Raw genomic sequence first — 20,069 nt, forward strand, 5'->3', positions numbered from 1 at the left:
TGCTTCCTGGAATTAGGTTTTCTGAACTTGATTGCACTAAGTGTGCCTCAAATTCTACTATAATTAGTAAAAATGGGTGACAAGGGGCTACTGACAAGGAGAACAGAAGAAACTCAGGCAGTTTTCCCAGAGATCATTCCTTGGTCAAAGAGATGACGAGCTGGAACCTGCTGGCTTAGAGAAATATGAATTTAGGTGTAGACAGGGTGGACCATCAGTTTGCTTTGGAAAAATCCAAACTAGCTACAAAGAGACTGAAAGGGGCAGGGATTAGGGAAAGCAAAGTTGGAGGATCCTGTAAGTCATACTCACTCCAGAGTGTCATTCCTGAAAGGGTAGAGGTATTCTCCATCACCTGTGTTGCACAGAGGGCCCCCAATCAGCCCCAGAGAGGAGATAACTGCACAATATGCTCCTCCTGCAAATCCCAGCAGAGACAGGACCACTGAGAGCAGCATCTGGAAGGGAAAAGACCTCCAATATCACATGCACAGAGGCCAGAGTAGCATGGAAAGCTTACAGTGAATATGAAGGAATTACCTTTATCTGTGTCTTACTGTATGCTGAAACTCATAATAATAGTATATTTGTGGATATAAAAGTTAATTGACTTTTTCTGATTGTTACAGCTATCCTAGGTGTTAAAGGATTTCAGATTGTTTTTTTGTTTTGCTTTTAAAACTGGGTAAGCTCAGAGTTTTATTTACTCAGAATTTGATATTTGATCCATCAATTATGAAAAATCTAGTGGGTCTTTGTCAAGGGTTAGGGCTGGGCTGGCCAATAAATGAGTGACAGACGCTCTCTAATAACCCCTCTCCTCTCCCAAAGGGGAAAGGAAAGGGAATAAGCCAGAGAGAATTACAGATTGGAAAAGAAAAATAAAACAGCTTTCATGAAACAATAATAGTATTAATAAGAATATAGTGGAAATAATGAAATATATACAAATATATAAAAAAACAATATCAAGCCCAAATCCCCCGCTCCTGACAGCAACCCCCAGTGATGCTGCAGAGCAGGCAGCGCCAGGGAAGTCCCAGGCCCAGCAACAAAGGGGAACCAGATACAAGGAGCTGGATTTGGGAATTCAGGACTGGGATCAAGGACAGAAGAACAGATGGAGTCCTCCTTGGATGCTGGACATTGAAGAAAAGGATGTAATGCCCCATGATCCCTCAATTTTTTACTGATTATGATGTATATGGAATGGAATAGTTTGTTGGCCAGGTTTGGGTCTTCTGTCCTGTCTGCTCCTTCTTATATGTACCACCTTTTTTACTCAAACCAAGGCAGTCTTCCTTCAAAAAGCCAATACAAAGCCAGAACTGGCTTGATGTGGTCCATATCATGGTCCTTGGCATTTCCAGCTCTTCACCAATAGCACGTTTCTCAGCTCTTGTGCCAACAGAAACTGGCAAGCAGCTACTAAATCAGGTATGAAAGCAACACAAGATGCATTAGTTGTTTTTGTTAATTGATGAGAAATGCAAAAGAACCTTTGCTATTGCTGGTATTCCTCATTTTGCAACAGCATGATACGTGGTTACCACTGTTCACGTTGAGAAATCTGGTTGTGCTCTGTGTGGCAACAGACATGAGGTACTTCAAATTGTATGTAATGTACCTTTGTGTTTTACATTGTTGACTCCCACTGGAATGTTACCTTTACTCTGTTTTGGGGTAGTTTTCTATTAATAGATGGAATGTATCTGGTTGCTGCTTATATAGAGAAATATGGATCTCACGTGGGTGCTACTGGTGTTGTATCTTTCCACTAGTCTTGTTAAGAGCCCCTACCTATGGTCATCTCTAACTCTGCCAAGATGGAGAAAAGAAAGGGAATCTCTGGAGCAGATTGGCAGAGCCAGGGGAAGACCTGGGCTAGGGCGAAGGCAGCAAGACTGCCTCGGAGCCAGGGCAGAGGCATGGCTGAGGAAACACACGGGAAACACTCCCGTCCACAGCTTCAGTTTGAAGCCAAATACCTCTGGCAGCATTTCCCTGCTGCCAGCAAATACCAGTGAAATCTAATAGCCCACAAGGAAGGTAGAAACCTTCTCTTAATGCCAGCTGCTCCACCGAGTGCTGCACTGCAGAGTCAAATAGAAACATTCACCGTCCACGTTGTAGATCCGTGACATAGTCTTGAAAACTGTTCACTGTCCAGACTTGTTCAAGCTGCTGAATGCAGTTTCCAACTTGCCAGCTGATGACATTACTGTTTTCTGTACAACCTTGCATGCTGCCAGTGTGTGAATTGACTCATTTTGTGTGTCCTTTTGCCTCTAAAGCACTTTTTGAGTTAGAAGTTGCCAGGATTTCTCATGAGATTTATTTCATCATAACTGATTAATAACTCTGTCTTTTTTTGCAAAGCTGGACACTCCTTTTGTCTTTATCTGCATGTTGGCTGAGTTGCCTCTTAGGAGAGCTTCATTGTCAGCAAAATGTAGGTAATTTAGTATATTGTCCCAGACCAAAGCAGTGCTTTGGTTTTAGCTGATGCACTGTCTCTCATAATAAGATCACCAGCCATGCCTTGCGGTGAAGTGAGTGACTGATACTCCATCTGAAACTCCTACCTACGCTGAACCACTTCTCCCCACCTATTTTCTCATTTGCTTCAACTGTGCATTCTGCATCTTGACTGAAGGATCTTAATTATGCTTAATTAGTTCTAACACAGCATAGCAGTACGAGCATCCCAAAGACAATAAAAAAACTAATATGGACTTGTGCTACTACAGTTTTATAGTAGTGTTAGTAGTCATCACTGCTATGTTTGATGACTATTCTTTGACACATAATTTTCTCATTTGAAATCTTTTGGCTCTATGGCTGGCTTCATCTCACCTATTTCCTTTACTGTGCACTTGCTTATACAGAAAAAACTACTTGTCACTGGAAGGGGAGTCTGAAATTGCTGCAGCTGTTAAATTTGCTCTTCTGGGCATTTTGTAGACACACATTGGCACTTGTCCTTTTTATCTACTCATCTGGAGTGTTTTCTGGAATCTTGGCCCATGTTCTGTGAAAATCCAACAATTTTATTAACTATCACCTCATCTCAACCTTTCAGACTTTTCCCTAGCTGTATTATCTTAATTTATAATTTTTTAAATTAATTTTTTATTTCCTCATTTGTGTCTTTAGTTGCAACATGAGGTCTAAGCTGAGATGCTTAAATTTGGTGGAATTATTTTCCCATGGTGTTGACCTGTTCTCTACTTCTTGCAAATGTTTAGCTGATCATTTTTTTGCTAATTTCCTTTTAATGTTTCCCTGCTTTATCCTTCACACAACTGGATTGTCTCTGGTGAGCTGACGAAGACTTTTGACCTTGGTTATTTGAGCACTTGCATCAGCTGCTTTGGTGAAGCTACCAAGTTCCTCCTGTCCCAGCTTGTGATGCCCTTTATTGCTTCGATTCTTGTTTCGTAGAATCATAGAACAATTCAGGTTGGAAAAGACCCTTGGGATCATCGAGTCCAACCACTAACCCTACACTACAAGTTCACCCCTAAACCATATCACCACATCTAAGCGACACTTGAACACATCCAGGGATGGCGACTCAACCACCTCCCTAGGCAGTCTATTCCAGTGTCTGACCACTCTTTCTGTGAAGAATTTCTTCCTAATGTCCAGTCTAAACTTGCCCTGTTGCAACTTGCAACCATTTCCCCAGTTCTGTCCCTAATTACCTGTGAGAAGAGACCAGCACCAACCTCTCTACAATGTCCTTTCAAGTAATTGTAGAGTATGATAAGGTCCCCCCTCAGCCTCCTCTTCGTCAAACTGAACAGACCCAGCTCCCTCAATCGCTCCTCATAAGGTCTGTTCTCTAGGCCCTTCACCAGCTTTGTTGCCGTCCTCTGCACTCGCTCCAACACCTCGATATCTCTCTTATACTGAGGTGACCAAAACTGAACACAATACTCAAGGTGTGGTTTCATGTACATTTCTTTCTTCTCTTTTTCTTTCTCTGGAGGTAGTTCCTTTTGAAATTAATATCCTGTCTGGTGATTCAGGTATCTTTGCTTGTCTGGGTTTGTTTGTCTGGAAAGCTGCTATAGCTAGTCTTGTTCATCTAGTAACTCTTATGGAAGGCATAGAAGTTAATATTGTTTTTCAGATGTGTACATGCTAAGCTGCAAGACTCAGCTTTCTAAATCTGTTGCTTTCTAAAATCATTACTCCGTAATACAAGGACAAGAAGCCATTTCAGTATGCTTACAGGCAACAATTTAAAATGGATTAATGAAAAAAACTTACTCAATGCAGCACATAATAATTGTTAACTGGGGAGCTCAATAATGTGTACAAAAAGATGAGAAATGTAGTAATTATTACTACTATTGTTGATATTCAGCACTGTGTAAAGGTTATGATGAAGTTTGAAACTATTAAACCAGAGATTGCACAAAATATAATAGGATAGAGTCCTTAGCCTGAGGAAAGTTGTTATGTTCTGATTGAACAATAATTCTGACCAGCATTAGTTGTTTAGCCTTTTCTTTCCTAAGAAAAGCAATGCTGAATATTAACTATAAATTATAATTTAATATATAAGGTCCCCAAAGCAGAAAGTTGGACAAATGAATGTTTGGATTGCAGAGGCTTTGGATTGCAGTGTGGGCTATTTCTCTGCCAGTAGGCAGCAGTTCATGGAGAAGCCACCAAGAGCTGAGGACCCTGTATGAGGTCCACCCATACTGGACCCATACTGCTGCCTTGCAAGCAGCTCTGGCACCTTGGGAAGTCGCTGCCATCATATATCTTTGAAACAATACCTCAGTTTTGGCCATATTGGCTACCAGCAGTGGTCCACTCTGGCCTCCAACTGGGAGACGTGGAGACACACCATCCATAATGCTGCTGCCTCCTTTGAGAACGCACGTAGAATTAGTCTTGAGGAGAAAAGACAAGGCAGAAAGAACCATGCCTTGCCAATACCGCCTGAGGAGACTTTCCGCTGTGCCTTTTGCAACAGGACTTGCCTATCCCACATCGGCCTTTTTAGCCATCAGCGCGCTTGTAGCAAGTGTGGGTAGAGCCCTTCCCATATCTTCGTTTGCAAAGCCTAGCCATGATGATGATATGTTTGAACCAGTCCCAGGGCTCCTCTGCTCTCTAGTGCCTGGTGATTCACACCATACCCCACCTCTGGTGTACCGCACATACAGTCAGAGCATCTGAGCAACCCTCCTGTGGGTGCCTGTGCACTTCTTGCTATCCCCAAAGCAAAGTTTCCCTGAGGTTTCTTCTCCTGAGGAAGTGCATCTTCAGCCCTCAGATCTCCCTGCAATATTGACTTCTTTTTGCGTGCTTGGAAATCACTCTTCCCTGGGAACTGTGGGGGGGAAATGGCTTTTAATGCCATTCATAGCCATTCACTTTTTTGCTCGTGTCCCCATCTCATCTTACATGAGCCACATTCTGCTTAGCGACTTGTAGAGCTTTACCCCTTTCCACCTCAAAGAGGTGGGCAATTCCCACAGCCCCAGAAGACAGCATTTCCAAATATATTCTGTCCTCACCGAGCATATTCTCTAGTTTTGTTTGAGTGGCTTCCTCACCTGACCATCAGCTAGCTCTCTTTATATAAATACTGTAGTGCATAATCAAACTACTTTCTCAGCAATATCTGTTGCATTATTCTATAACAGGAAATAAGGAAGAGCAGGAACAGCTTGCAGGTAACCGATCAGTGATAGGAAGGTGCAGACAGGATAGCTGGCATCCACGTGCTGCTGCTAAGAATGGCTCAGACAGTGAAAAGGTGATGGAGGGGAATGGGGGGGGAGGTCTGTGATGTGGGCTGCTGGAGGGCACTGTGCTACCCCCTGCCTCGGTGGGCTGGGGGAGCGAACCCAGTCTGGGGAAGTCCGACTCTTAGCTCTGTAACATTTAGTGCTGGGTTGATGGACGGAGAAGGGAGACCTGAGATGTGTGAACTGAGCCCGGCTCAGCTGGATTTCCCCTCGTGACTTACCATGTTCAGCAGAGCGTCGGAACACCCCTAGTGTGGCTGTTTTTCACTATCACTTTCTACGTCACCCACAATCAGGAGAAGCAGCTGGCTCAGGCACTGTGTTCAGGGTGCCTATGCCCACACCCCAGCTCTGCAACTGGCCTGCCTGGCCATCCTTGGCACCCTTTCTGTGCGTGTGATGTTCGGTAAAATCAATGTAATGACGTGTCCCTTGGGACATACTTGCTGTCATCTTAATGAAGAATGTTATTTTGGTATTATGAATAATAAATTAACCTAAATATAACATATAAAGGTCTTCATGTCAAGATCTTCTCATGGATCAAACTAAATATTAATTGAAGAGTATAAAAAAGACATGCTTTATTGTATGAGATCTCTCATTCTAGACCACTTCCAGGAAGGATGCAGACTAAAAAAAAATTCTAAGTCAGTTTGTTCTTGCTAATAATGATAGCCACACAGATGTCTGTGCCCAGGGCTTGAGGATTAATGGAGATGCATATATAACATGTTGCTTTATAATATTCTTAATTATCAAGGAGTGAAGCCTCTTTGTCCTTTCTATGGATGACAGAGAACCCAAATTGCATTTTCACCTTTCATGTCCATAGCACTTGGCCAAATGCGTGCTGCAGGTCAAAGCACAGGGACTGGCTTCTGGAAGCAGCGCTGGCTCCTTAGTGCCAGCCACAGTAGCTCAGGCTTTTGGCATGGGCCTGCAAAGAAGGGGATCTATCTTCCCCAACAGAGGTAAGTAGGGATGGACCTGTGGAAAATCAAATTGCCATGGAAGGGTAGGAGGAAACAGGACCAGGTAGGAACAGAAGAAGCAGGAAGAAGCAGGCAGCTGTCTCAATCTGTAGGATGGCCTTGAGTAGGAGGAAGATGGAGCCATGTTTTATTTTATGTGAGGTGAAGTAGCTTTGCACCTCTCTGCCTCAGTATTGTGCCGAATAGCTCCAGCATCTGCTCCAGCACCTGACATGATTTTCTTCATGTCAAAATCTGCAATATCATAATGTTCTCGTTGGCTAACTGAGCTCGCAGCCCTGACCCAGGGACGCTGTTGATCAAGATGCTCTCCTGCATTTGCCTGACATGGCTGTTGATGGTGGTGTGATGGTTTGTCACTGTGCATTTCCACCTGCTGAGCAGCCATTTAAGAGCCATTGCACAAACCCCAAGGTGCCATTTCAACACATAAATATCCACTTACCCCACATCTGTTAGCGCAACATCCTGCTCCGCCTGCTCCCATCATCATGAATGCCGGCAAAATAACCTGTAAGGAAAGCACAAGCTGAGTTAGTGTGCAGTACTTCTGGTAGGATGGTTTTTAAAGTCTAGGAGCCAGGGCATCACGTTCATGAAGTGCAAACCACCTTCTGCCTCTTCTCTGTGAATTACACCTGCTTAGATCTGTGAGTTACACCTGCTTAGATATTGTTGCTTGCTGAAGAGTAACTAAGAAAGAGGCATAGGATTACAGAGAGAGCTGGCTGGCAAATTTCTGGTACAGTAATTCTCATTGCTGAAGCTATCCTGTTTCTTTTCAGCAGGGTGTTGTTGTTGTTGTGGGTTTTTTTTCCAGGAACAAATATATTAATTTTAAGGAAATAGAATTTCTGCTTAGGAAAAAAATGCATCACTGGCGTAACAATTACGTCAGTCTTAATCTTCTGGGCATCTTGCTTCCAATTATAATTGGGAAATCAGTCTTAAACTTCCTGAAACACATCTGACTTTGGTTCTTTGTGCTAAGCTTCTGGAAAACCTACGAAATGGACTTCACTCAACAGGGAACTCCCAGTTTACATCAGCTTTCTCCACGGTAATTATCAGGTGAAGCTGGACTGATACAATGAAGTCAGTGACCACCTGTGTCTCAGGGTATAATGCCACCTTAACAGATGCACTGGGGAGATAGGAAAAGCTGCATTTAGTTTGGTAGATAGAGGGCAAGAAATCTCTCGTGGGTCCAGCCGTGCAGCCATGGCACTCCTGCTGCCTTGCCTCTGCCCACGACTTCTTGTGTGGGCACCTCAAAGAGCAACACAAGAAAATGTCTATTTAAGAAGGTAGGAAATGGTGCCTATAAAGTTTGTGAAAGAAGGAGAATCCTCCAGTCAAACAAACAAATGCAAAAGGTAAAAGCTGTAAAAACAGCCTGGCTAGATGTTGGAGAGATATTGGCTCCCATGTAGGGCAGGAAGAGCAGAATGTCCGTGGTGAATGAAACGTGGGGACTTTATGCGTCTAGTGTGAATATCTATCAGACTGTGTCATAAAAGTTGCTTAGATTTGCGAGGCCCGAAATGTCTTTCAAAGGATTTGCCCTCCGTTGCCTTTTAAGCACACCTCAGAGCAGCCTCCAGTATCTGCAGCAGTTGCTGGACCACAGCTGGAGGCCTGCAGATGTAAAGCATTAAGATTAAAAAGACGTTCCTCTTCCTAGAAAGAGGTCAGCTGTTAAATAATTACAAGTGGTCCCCAGGGCAACCTCAACCCTCGTGTGCCACTGTCTCGTACTCAGGACAAGAGTTAACACCTCTGCCCATCAAACCAACACTCCCTTTCCTCCAGGGCTGTCTTTCTTCTTTGGAGGTTTCCCATCTAAACTGTGAACACCTTTGTGTTATTTATTAGCCTGGCTTGAGATGAAGGTTTTGCCTGGCAACTTCCTTTAATTTTTTTTTCTTTTGTTTTTTTTTCAGTGCTAAGTTATAAACACCTGCCTTTTGATATGGGAATGAGGATTTGCTAGATTTGGCTGTTGTCATTAAAATGAGGGCTGTGTGTGGGCCACGGCTTGGTCAGGCATCACCTGGTGTTGCACAGAGGCTTTCCGTCAGGAAAGACATTGCTATGACACATGGAGCCAACCTTCCTCTCTTTAGTCCCTAAACTTTTGAAATAAGGTTTTCACATCACATAAAGTTCTATTACAGAAGCAGCAGAGGAGGAAAGGCTGGGGCTGGCTGCTCAGCCAAAGAGCAGGCTGATGATCTAGGTATCAGTCTACAGATGAAGTTCCCAGCTGGAGGCAAGTTTTCTGGCTCATAGAGCCAGACCAGATTGTTATGAAGTTTTCCCACCCTGTCCTGGTTCTGGACGCTGTGTCCTGGTTATGGGGAGATTCTCCAATATTGGGCATCCTCTTGGCATCACTTCCCTGAATTTCCTTTTTGGGGAAGCTGGGTGCAGGGGGGAACGGAGAGCAGCCTGTCCTGTGCTCACTGTCAGTGGAGTCAGGACACAGACCAGGTTTCTGTCATGGTGCATTCCGCCCCTTGCTTAGATCCCTACGAGGCCCAGAAGCCACTCTTAATTTTTCTATGCTTCCAGCACCTGGAAAATGGAGCTGATGACAATGCCTTCTTTCTCCTCTTCACCCGTGCCCACCATTTGTCATGCTGTTTTCTGGAAAATATGTATGCTCAACAGCATTGTTTGTGGATCAATAATTAATCCTAATGCTGCATTTTGAAGGTCAATGCAATTTTTTCCTCCCCTCTCACTTGCTGTTCTCATATTTGATGTATGCAGTGCTGGCCACAGGCAAGTCTGTGTGGAAGCCTCAAAAGAAGGCATGTTTTCAATGAGACTGTGACGCTCTCATGCCTAACATCTGCCTTTCCTTTCATTGAACGCCAATGACTCCTGGGCTTGCAGTGATACGAATTTTCCACAGGTGTCTCATGTAGTTCCACTTCTTCCTTTAGGCTCCCTTCTACAAAGTCATACTTATGTTCAAACTCAGCATGAGTAATAGGCCCAAGTAGTAGCTGGAAGAAGAAGCTCGCAAGCTACTGGTGGAGAACAATTTATTAATAATCTTATATAATATTTCTCCTTTGGGAAATATGAGTCTGAACCACATCCATCGTGTATTTTTCATAGGCTCAAGTGGTAGCTGTATCATGGCCTGAATATGAATGAGATTTGGTTTTTCTGAGTTAGTTACCCTTAAACATTAATTTTTTGGATTCACAGGTAGCCAGCTCTGTTGACAGTTTACCGTCTCCCTAGGTTGTGTAACAGCCAGTACTTGTCATATGCATGTTACTTGCTCGGCTTTTTATCTGCACTTGGGTAGATAACTGGAAGTTCATAAAGGGAGCAGGCTTTCTAATGAACTGGAAGGATCAGTATTCCCAAACACATTCCCTTCTAGTTATGGATATTCACATGAAGTGATCTTTTCTGAGTGGTGGAATAGAAAGCTTGTAGGAGAACACACACAAACCAGGTCAAACCCCAAAGGAGGGAGGTGGGTGTGTGGGAACACAGAGAGCATTTGAGATTTAAGCCATTTGCAGCTCGAGATTCATTGAGTGTTGGCTGAGTCTCTAATAAACACTTAATGAAACATGTTTCATTTTTAACCTTAACGTTTTGGGGATTTTTTGGGGATTGTGTGAGCATAAAATCAGTTAAGAGGAGTAATGAGGGGTTGCAGATAATAGTGAAAACTCACCACATCCAGCTGAGCTTAGGACCTCAGCTTTGCTTTTACTCATGGAGGATGAACACCCTTGTCACCCTTCTTTGGAGTGAGAAGTCAGTCTTACTGCTTCCTTCTGTCTTGGAGTCCTGATATTTATTTCAGAAATACCTTGTATTCCTGTGATTGGGGACCTTTTCAGTCTTGAATGCACTTTTCTCAGTCCCATACCCAATTTCCCGATCAAACTGCTCACATTTATGCAAAACACATTTCCATGACTCTTTTTGTTAACAGAGGTTTTCTTAGCCTTGAATTTAAAACAAAACCAAACAAGAAGCAGTAAAAATGACTCTCTCTTACCAGTATTCCAGCTCCCAGAATGCCATGGAAAAACCAGACAAGATCGGTTATCTCACTGAGCTGCAGAACTTGTCCATTGGGGAAGTACAGGAGGATGTTGGAGACTATGGCACATGCTGCCAGTGGGAGCAGGGTGATGCCAATGCACTTTGAACACTTCCCTGTGCACATCGTAAAAAAAGATGCAGGGAAGTTTGGGTTACTACAGCGCAGCGAGCATGGGATTTCAGCAGTTTTCTTCTTTAATGAAAGAATAATCAGTTTTGAAGCAAGAGATATTCCAGTTAAGATTTACATAGACAATCCTGTTCTACAGAGCCTATTCCCTTCAGAGACTTTATTTAAAATGGAATTATTAAACCCCGGAATATTTAATTGAATTTTTTTTTTTTAGATTGCCAGAACTAAACATATGTTGGTATGAAATGAAAGGAGAGTTTAATTGTAGTTGTAAATCACAGAACCACAGATGCAGAAATGGACAACTGTCTGTCCATCGGGAACATCAGTAACAAAACCACGGCTGCAAAAACTGATACCCTGTGTGACAGACCTCACGGTGGGTCTAAGGCCTTGGGTGGAAGGGGAGGTGGAGGCTTGGAGTTGTCTGGGACCACTGCCTTGGGAAGCTGATCTGAAACCTCCTGCGCTAAAGGTCTTGAAGAGCAGGAAACGACTGCCAGGAGTGCCACAGGAATGTTCAGCCCTGCCTCGGTGCTGGGGCAGATGAGGGAGACTCACCATGGCATTTTCTCTACTTCAGTGAAAAATATACCGTCAGCAAGAACTGGAGAAACTTTCATTACCGGTTCCCATGACATGCTTACTCTGCAGACAAAGGTAGATAAGACTGTGGGTTACAGGGCTGTTTGACACCCACAATAAAAAATCCAAAAAGCTGGAAGTATGTCTAATCCTGTGGCTATTTGCTAAGGGGAGGTCATAAAGCCATCCCACCTCACCAAGCCATCCCACCTAATTTTCAGAAATCTGCTATAACATGTAGTATAGCAGCCTAATATTTCATGGTGGTCAGGTTCTTCTTTTAAAATCAAAGAATTTGCTTTTAGAATCAAAGAATCAACATAAATGAAGCACTAGTTGAAAGGTATCTCTGCAGGTCTCCAGTCTGATCTTCTCATGAAAGCAAGACTAGCACTAACACTAGGTCGCTGTGTCAGCCATGGCTTTGTGTAGCTGAACTATGAAAACCCCCAAGGATGGAGGTACCACCACCTCTCTGGGTGACGTGTTGCAAGGTTGCCTCATTGTCTCAGTGAAAAAGTCTTTCCTCATGCCCAACTTGCCTTTCCCACCACTCTGTCATCTCTGTCATTCCCTTTCAAGTTCGTGGCAGGCTGCTGGTAGATCCCTCTTCACCAAAGCGAACAACCTCAGCTCATAGTTCACCCACACTGTGAGCTATAGCAAAAGAGGCAAGGATGATCGGTACAGAAGTGAATCTACAGATATTTCCCCATGTCAGACTGGAAATTTCAGACTGCTGGGTCAGAGATTACTGAACTTTCATTCTGCCATTAACTTTATGGCACAAACTGATCACAGCCTTTTCATGTTTTATCGTAGCTTCACCCCGGTTTAAGGCTTTCAAATGCATGAAAATACAAAAATACAAAATATCAGTTCATTTATCAGAGAATGCTGGCAGTTTATGACAAAGACGGCTTTACTCTCCCGTAAGCAAGTTACAACACATAAGAGAAGGCCGATGATCCAGACACACACCTGTGTTACACACGCATGCACGCAGCCATGCACGCGTGCACGTCTACGATGGCTACATGTAAATAGCTTTTGTAATAACCGAGACAATGAAATGTCCCTCAGTTTAGTCATGTGCGTTGGTTAATCCTGAAAGTTTTGTGACAGAGTTGGTGTTGAGAAGGTATTAAGCAGGCTAGGAGTACAGAAAGAAATGAAGGTTGGTTTCCCAAGCAAAAAAGTCCAGGTGAAAGACAGGATGAAGATTTCTGAGAAAGCCAGAAACAGGCTGAAATCAGCTACTGGCAGAATGAAGACAGCAAAGAAGTGAGGTGAGGCATGAAGACACACTAGTGTCCTCAGACCTCTGTAACTGAGAGGAAAAACCTAAGACTTTATGGGATGCAGTATATGGCTGTGAGGTAGCTGAGACTTGCCAGAGACTTATTCTGAGTTCACATTTCTATAGCAAAAAATTTGCATTGTTGTCAGCTGCTGCGAGTTTAATAAGAGCACTGTGCTTATATGCCATTTCTTCTGAGCACTTTACAACTACTTTATGCTTTTTAATTCAGCTTTAGAAAATGTTAACTGGCATTAAACTATTCCAGAAGGAAGCATTTTTAACAGAGATGCATCTTGGTTTGTGGTCATTAGCTATCGTTTATATAGTGCTCAAAACTGGACAAGGCATTTTGCGAGCCTCTGGAAAAAATCCCCAGCTCAGAGAGATAAAAATCTAAACAGACTGATAATATACAAATAAAGCGGGTAGGGAGTGGAGGGAAACGGAAAGAGTATTGGCTACTTCATCCATCATTCTCTCAAATACCCAATGCATTTGCTATTTTTTTTCACTGACTTTTGCCTGTCTGCTTTCCCATCCAAGTCCAGCTTTTGCTTTTCCATGTATTTACTGAACCTCACCTACTTCTCCTTCCAAGAAAGAAGCAAACAAGCACAGGCACAGCCTGGCCTCCTTCTACAAAAGCTAAGTCTTGTAGGCGAGTTATAAACTCTCTTCTGCATCTTTCGTACATAGCCGGAGGGCCCAGTTCTCACCTGGTGAGAAGCAACAAGACCTGTTCTTTCATCTTTGGCTGAAAGAACAGGGGCTTACAGCCCATTTTCTCTGACCTATCTCAATACCACTTCAAACTGTAAGAAGAGCTTACCTAAACATCAATCACTAGACCTAGTGAGAGCCTTTACCACCAAAATCCATGCCGCTTTGCTACCGGTGTACATCAGAGGATCTCACCATGTTATTATAGCTTAGGAAAACACTCTGGCTTGCCAGCAGCACTTAAAACACTTTATTAATTCAACAAACAAAAGGGCTTTCTATAGCTTCTTTAAGCAAGGTGGCCAGAGCAAGCTTTTAATTTTTAACTAGGGTTTTAGAAAGTTTTGCTTTTTAATGCTGAGGGAAGCATGTAAATACCTTTGCTCACCTTCTACACCAGTCTAAGATGGCCTCCAGGCTCCAGAGTTCCCCACAGCCAGCTTCAGGCTCTCCAGCTCCTCTGCCCTGCAGTGTGGCGGTCTGAGGGAGGCACAGAGAGGTTTTCAGGCAATGGCCTCTATTAAACAAATAGTTGTTTCTCTCTGGAGGATGAGGAAATACCCCAAGTTATCCCTGGTTGGCCAGTGCAAGGTTGGCATGTCACCCAGCGGTATTGATTATTTTAAGGCAGCGTTCCAGTGGTCAATGCCTCAGCCCCCCAGGACACGTGCACTGGAGAAGCAGAGACCGTTTTGCTGCTGCAACTATTTCAGTTTGGCAGAAGAGGAAAGGCAGGAGATGGCAGGGATGCAAAGAGGTACACAGGGTGCTTGGCAGAAGCTGTAGCTGAAGCAGGAGGTGGTGGCACAGCAAAGTCTGGCCATCAGTGTGGAATCACCTTCTGCACAATGGGCTGTGGTCGTTATAATTTGGCACCAACTTTTCTCGAAAGCATGCTGCTGGGAGAGCTGAGTGAGGAGAGTGAGGATGGGATGGGGAAGAAAGATAATTCTCAAGAAGGCAGGGGAAGAAGAGGGAGAATGGTAGAAAGACTGGAGGAGAAGAGAGGTGTGACCAAGTGAGGAAGCAAGAAAAGAAAAACACAGTTCCAAGGAGAAGAGAGTGGAAATATGGATGTGAAACAAAAGATTCACTTTGGCAGAGGAGAAAAGTAAAAGAGACACTAGGGATGGACCAAGAAATTAAAACTACAACAAAGGATATGAATAAATATTAAAATGAAACTGGAAGAAAAGGACTGAGAAAAAAGGGACTTCCTTTTGTAGAAAAGATGTCCAAACACTGAAACATAAACATAAATGTTACCTGGTAGTTTAGATTTGGCTTCAGTCATTCTGGAAATATGTTCATATCCTTCTCTTTGTCATCTGCCTGAACTTGTGCAAGGCCTTCAACGCTGTCCCACACAACATCCTGATCTCCAAGTTGAAAAGACATGGATTTGATGGATGGATTACTCGGTGGATAGGGAACTGGCTGGAAGATCGCACTCAAAGAGTTTCAGTCAATGGCTCAATGTCCACGTGGAGACAAGTCATGTCCCTCAGGGATCAGTACTGGGAACAGTACTATTCAACATCTTTGTTGGTGACATGGACAGTGGCATCGAGTGCACCCTCAGGAAGTTTGCTGACAGCACAAGGTTGTGTGGTGTGGTCGACATGCTGGAGGGGAGGTATGCCATTCAGAGCGACCTTGACAGGCTTAAGAGGTGGGCCCAGGCCAACCTCATGAAGTTTACACAAGGCCAAGTGTAAGGTCCTGCACCTGGGTGGAGGTAATCCCAAGCACAGATACAGGCTGGGCAATGAGTGGATCAAGAGCAGTCCTGGGGAGAAGGTTTTGGGTGTGTTGGTGGATGATAAGATCAACATGAGCCAACAGTGTGTTCTTGTGGCCCAGAAAGACAACCTAGGATGCATCAAGAGCTGTGTGACCAGCAGGTTGAAGGAGGTGATTCTGCCTCTCTGTTCTGCCCTTGTGAGACCCCACCTGCAGTGCTGCCTCCAGCTCTGGAGCCCCCAACACAAGAAAGAGATGGAGCTGTTGGAGTGAGTCCAGAGGAGGGCGACCAAGATCCTCAGAGGGCTGGAGCACCTCTCCTGTGAGGACAGGCTGAGAGAGTTGGGCTTGTTCAGCCTGGAAAAGAGAAGGCTCTGGGGAGACCTTATAGCAGCCTTCCAGAACCTGAGAGTCCCTTCCACAAGAAGGGTGGAAGGGACTTTTTACAAGGACCTGTAGTGATAGGATGAGGGGTAATGGGTGGAAGCCGAAAGACTAGATGTAAGGAAGAAGTTCTTTACCCTGAGGGTGGTGAGGCACTGGCACAGGTTGCCCAGGGAGGTTGTGGATCCATCCCTGGAAGTGTTCAAGGCCAGGGTGGATGGGGCTCTGAGGCGCTCTGAGCAACCTGATCTAGTGGGAGACGTCCCTGCCATGGCAGGGGGATTGGAACTAGATGATCTTTGAGGTACCTTCCAGCCTGGTATTTTTGGCATTATTCTATGATTCTATGAAAACACCCCCTCTCTAGCAGGCACCTGCTCTCACCTTGTTCTCAACACCCAGATAGAAGGATGACTTGGTCACAGAAACATTAATGAAAAGAGTGTGAGTGAAAACAAAGATGCAAAATGTTCCAATCTTTACCATGCCGATTCTCATCTTCATTCTCTAACCTCACTACAAAAGATTGGTTGTGCACACTGGAATTCAGCTCACATGACTTCAGATGTCCATGAGGTAGATGTCACCCTAGACTGCATTTCCTCCTAGTGAGAGAAACAGAAAAAAAAAAGATAAGATCTGTTTTAGGAGTTACTGTAGGGTTACAGTAAAATCAGTAATGGTGAAAACATCTCAAAATTTCTTCAGATCTAGATATTGGCATCTGTGGCTAGATGAATTGCATTTGTGAGGACTACCAGTGTGGCCTGGAACTTCAGTCCCAAAGTTGCATATTTAACATCACCTGCACTGAAAGATACAAGCAAGGTTGTCTTCATCACTGACTCACAGCCAGTGAAAATCTTAAAAAAGTCCATGGAGTGATCTCAGAAAAGAATCTTCCTACAATGTAGATGGTTAAATGCAGGGAAACTGAGATGAACCCACCGAAACCAAAGCACCAAACCTCAAGAGATATTAGTGGCAACAGTATTTCACCATGTTTTTTGCAGTGATGCCTCAGTCTCAAACAAGAGGAACAAAGTAAGCCTCAGACAATCTTCAGACAGGACAAAAGCACGAAACACAATGGCATTTAAAGCACTGAAAGAATTAATTTTCAAACAACTTGAAGACCAACAGCAATTTGCATTGATTGCTGGGGCACCTGAAAGGGACCTGCCAGCCTGTGTAGAGAGTTAAGAAGTAAATAAAGAGACCTCATAATGATACTTAAGATTAATCCTCCCCCTAAATCTCATATCCTGGTTTCTCATTGTTTTTAAAGACTCTTACTCCATAATATCTCTGGGGTACCACGTTTCCCATCCTCACATAGCTAACACTCTCATTTGGGCTCAGCATCCTTGATTTCGATTCTGCTTTTGCCTGGCTCATAGCCCTCCAAGGTGATGTGCAAGGCTCACCTCTAGTTTCTCATCTGTAAAATGTCCCCAGGACTGCTATACGTTACTGACCTTTTTTAGTTTCTTCTCTTCACCTTCTAAAGCTTATCCCATAGGCATGCCCTGCTGCATCTATCACTTATCATTTAATGCCTAGGCTTGACATATAGACTTGCATCTCTTAATTTCAAATGCCTCTCAGTGCCATTCTCCACTGAATGCTTAAGAGTTTTTCAAGGAAATGCATGATGTGCAGAACCAATATTGTATTAGCTTATGCTTTTCCACTTGCCTGCAGCAACCTGTTGTCTTTTGTTCTACTATGCGGATTTTAAACATGTTCAGTGTTTTCATCTATATTTGCACAACACTTTGTATTCAGGGGCTTAACCAAAGACTAACCATTACAGAAAAATAGAAATACTCGTAAGCTATATTAAACTCAAATATCTTAGTACTTCAAGAATATATTTGGATTTACTCATTACTGAGCAGGATCTATATGCAGTCTTTGGTAAGATCACTGTGAGGTACAGAAGGAATGCCAAAAAGAAGAACACAATAGAAGTCTATTAACACAAGAGATGCTGACTCCTACCTGTTTTTCTGAAGTGATAGACTCATCTTAAAGAAATTAAAAAGGCAAGCTCTAAAATACTTTGAAAAACTGAGTTTTGTCTGCAAATCGGTTAGTGGCTAGGCTGCGTGTATACGATTGCGTACATCTATTTTTCCCCCTGCAGTATTGACTCTGAAGGCAATGAAAGCATTTTCTGTTCCACTGATCAATGCCTCCTGATTATATTGACTTACCTACTGTACACCAGCTCTGGCCCTCCTTTTATTTCTATCCTTTTCATCCTAAACTCTTTATTAATTTTCCAGTTATATGTAAAAGTGTGGGTACTGAGAGAGGAAATATAAATATGGGAAAAATCCTGTTCATGATGGTAGAAATGAAAACCATTCCAGCCCTACAATTTGGCCTGGGTGGTGCAATGTGAGAGCTAGAAACTGAAGAATTACAGCCCTGTGCAGGTTTTTGAAGGGCATATCTGACTGCCCACTTACTCTATTAATAGATCTACCCCATTTGGAGTGCAACTGCAGTGTGATGACGAGAAATTGCTCTTTTTCCTGGTGATATGCTCTGTAAAAAGGATCCAGGCAACTCTGCTCTCATTTACTCTAGGACATGCCTTAAGTGGTTCATCTGAAGTCAAAGATTTATTTGAAGTACTCAGTGGCACTCCACTTAATTTAATTTATTCCACTTTGGCTCTGTGACATGAACTACCCCTGCTGCTGTTTCGTATGACACTTTGCTGGTGATGTTTCCTTCAACGGAGGGAAAGGAAGGTTGATATTCCTGAGGAAGAACCAGGAAACAAAGTGCTAAAATGGGCTGGTTCTGAGAAGGTTCACAAGCCTGAGCATTGCAGATAACCTGCCCTTGAGCCCCAGCTGCTTCTCCCTGCTTTCGCAGCAGGTACCCAGTGTAACATTGCTGCCTCTATCCAAAAACATGCAGATGCCCTGTTGAGGTAGAAACAGCAAGGTGGAAATGACAGTACCAGCGTTATTCAGGTTTTCCTTTATCCAGAGGATCCCAGGCCTACAAAACCCCAGCCAACAAAGAGCTGATTGCATGGCAAAAGCACCGAGGAAGCTGAAGAGCAGCTCATGGCAAAAAGGCAATTCAAGGTCTTGAATCAGATCAGAGATAGCCATGAAAAAAATTAACAGTGAATAATTGGGCGGTGCAGGTTATGGTGCTTATATTAGGAATATACATGAGTCTGAAGAGGTGTAATGGATGTTGTTCTGGATCAAGTTTGAAACAGGCTCTCTGCACTCTTTGGGAGTATATTCACTGCCAGCTACTGTTATACACAAGTGTCCCTAAAAAGCACCATATGCTGGATGTGCACTTTGCAGAGACAGCAGACACATGGATGGATATTTCCTTCTATTTTACAAATTTTCCTATTTTTTTTTATTCTCCCTTTTTCCTTGTCTCTCCTTTTTATGCTTAACCCCCTTTCCTATATACTTAGGCTCTCTCTCCTCTCTGAGATGACATCCTGCTGAGCACAAGTTTCCCTGTCCAATGGCAGCACACTCATCATTGCCACTGGGGACATTAGTGCCACTACCAAGAGACAGCCTTTTGGGAATAAACTCCATGGTTACCAGTGACTCTGTGAGCCTGAGGCACCCCAAGGTTTGCACAGCCAATGCTCTGCAGAAGCATGTCCTGGGATGAGAAGGAATGGTGCTAAAGCAACCTCCAGTGAGCTCTGCCCATGCAGCAAAGTGTCACACGCTGCTTGCCTGTGTGTATGAGAATCATAGAATGTGTTGAGTTGGAAGGGACCTTTAAAGGCCATCTAGTCCAAAACCCCTGCAGTGAGCAGGGACATCTCTAACTGGATCAGGTTGCTCAGAGCCCCATCAAGCCTGACCTTGAATGTCTCCAGGGTTGGAGCCTCCACCACCTCTCTGGGCAACCTGTGCCAGGGTTTCACCACCCTCATAGTAAAAAACTTCTTCCTGATATCTAGTCTAAATCTACCCTGCTCTAGTTTAAAACCATTGCCCCTTGTCCTGTTGCAACAGGCCTTGCTAAAATGATCAACCCCATCTTTCTTATAGGTTCTCTTTAAGTATTGAAAAGCTGCAGTAAGGTGTCCCCAGAGCTTTCCCTTCTCCAGGCTGAACAACCCCAGCTGTCTCAGCCTCTATTCACAGGACAGATGTTCCAGCTCTCTGATCTTCTTTGTGGCCCTTCTCAGGACCTGCTCCAACAGATCCATGTCTCTTGTGATGAGGGCTCCAGAGCTGGTTGCAATACGCCAAGTGAGGTCTCACCAGAGCAGAACAGAGGGGCAGAATCACATCTCTTGATCTGCTGACCCCGCTCTTTTTGATGCAGCCCAT

General features: G+C 43.8%; 1 protein-coding gene across 1 annotated transcript; it reads right to left on the reverse strand.

Annotated features, from left to right (window-relative positions):
* Positions 1–308: 308 nt before the first annotated feature.
* Positions 309–10,979, reverse strand: LOC104278504 (transmembrane 4 L6 family member 1-like). The gene is made up of 3 exons (XM_009875501.1): positions 10,809–10,979; positions 7,218–7,283; positions 309–458 (listed from the first exon to the last, which is right to left on the reverse strand). The coding sequence occupies exons 1-3, from the start codon at positions 10,977–10,979 to the stop codon at positions 309–311; spliced, it is 387 nt and encodes a 128-aa protein (XP_009873803.1).
* Positions 10,980–20,069: the final 9,090 nt, after the last annotated feature.

The sequence above is a fragment of the Apaloderma vittatum genome, unplaced genomic scaffold (genome assembly GCF_000703405.1).
Source record: "Apaloderma vittatum isolate BGI_N311 unplaced genomic scaffold, ASM70340v1 scaffold7908, whole genome shotgun sequence".
Taxonomy (NCBI): Eukaryota; Metazoa; Chordata; class Aves; order Trogoniformes; family Trogonidae; genus Apaloderma; species Apaloderma vittatum.

Excerpts from the sequence above, each read along its gene's own strand:
- LOC104278504 (XM_009875501.1), bottom strand. The coding sequence starts at position 10,979 with ATGTGCACAGGGAAGTGTTCAAAGTGCATTGGCATCACCCTGCTCCCA. Across the intron at positions 7,284-10,808 it reads TTCTGGGAGCTGGAATACTG|GTTATTTTGCCGGCATTCAT; the intron begins GTAAGAGAGAGT and ends CTTTCCTTACAG. Across the intron at positions 459-7,217 it reads GTTGCGCTAACAGATGTGGG|ATGCTGCTCTCAGTGGTCCT; the intron begins GTAAGTGGATAT and ends TTTCCCTTCCAG.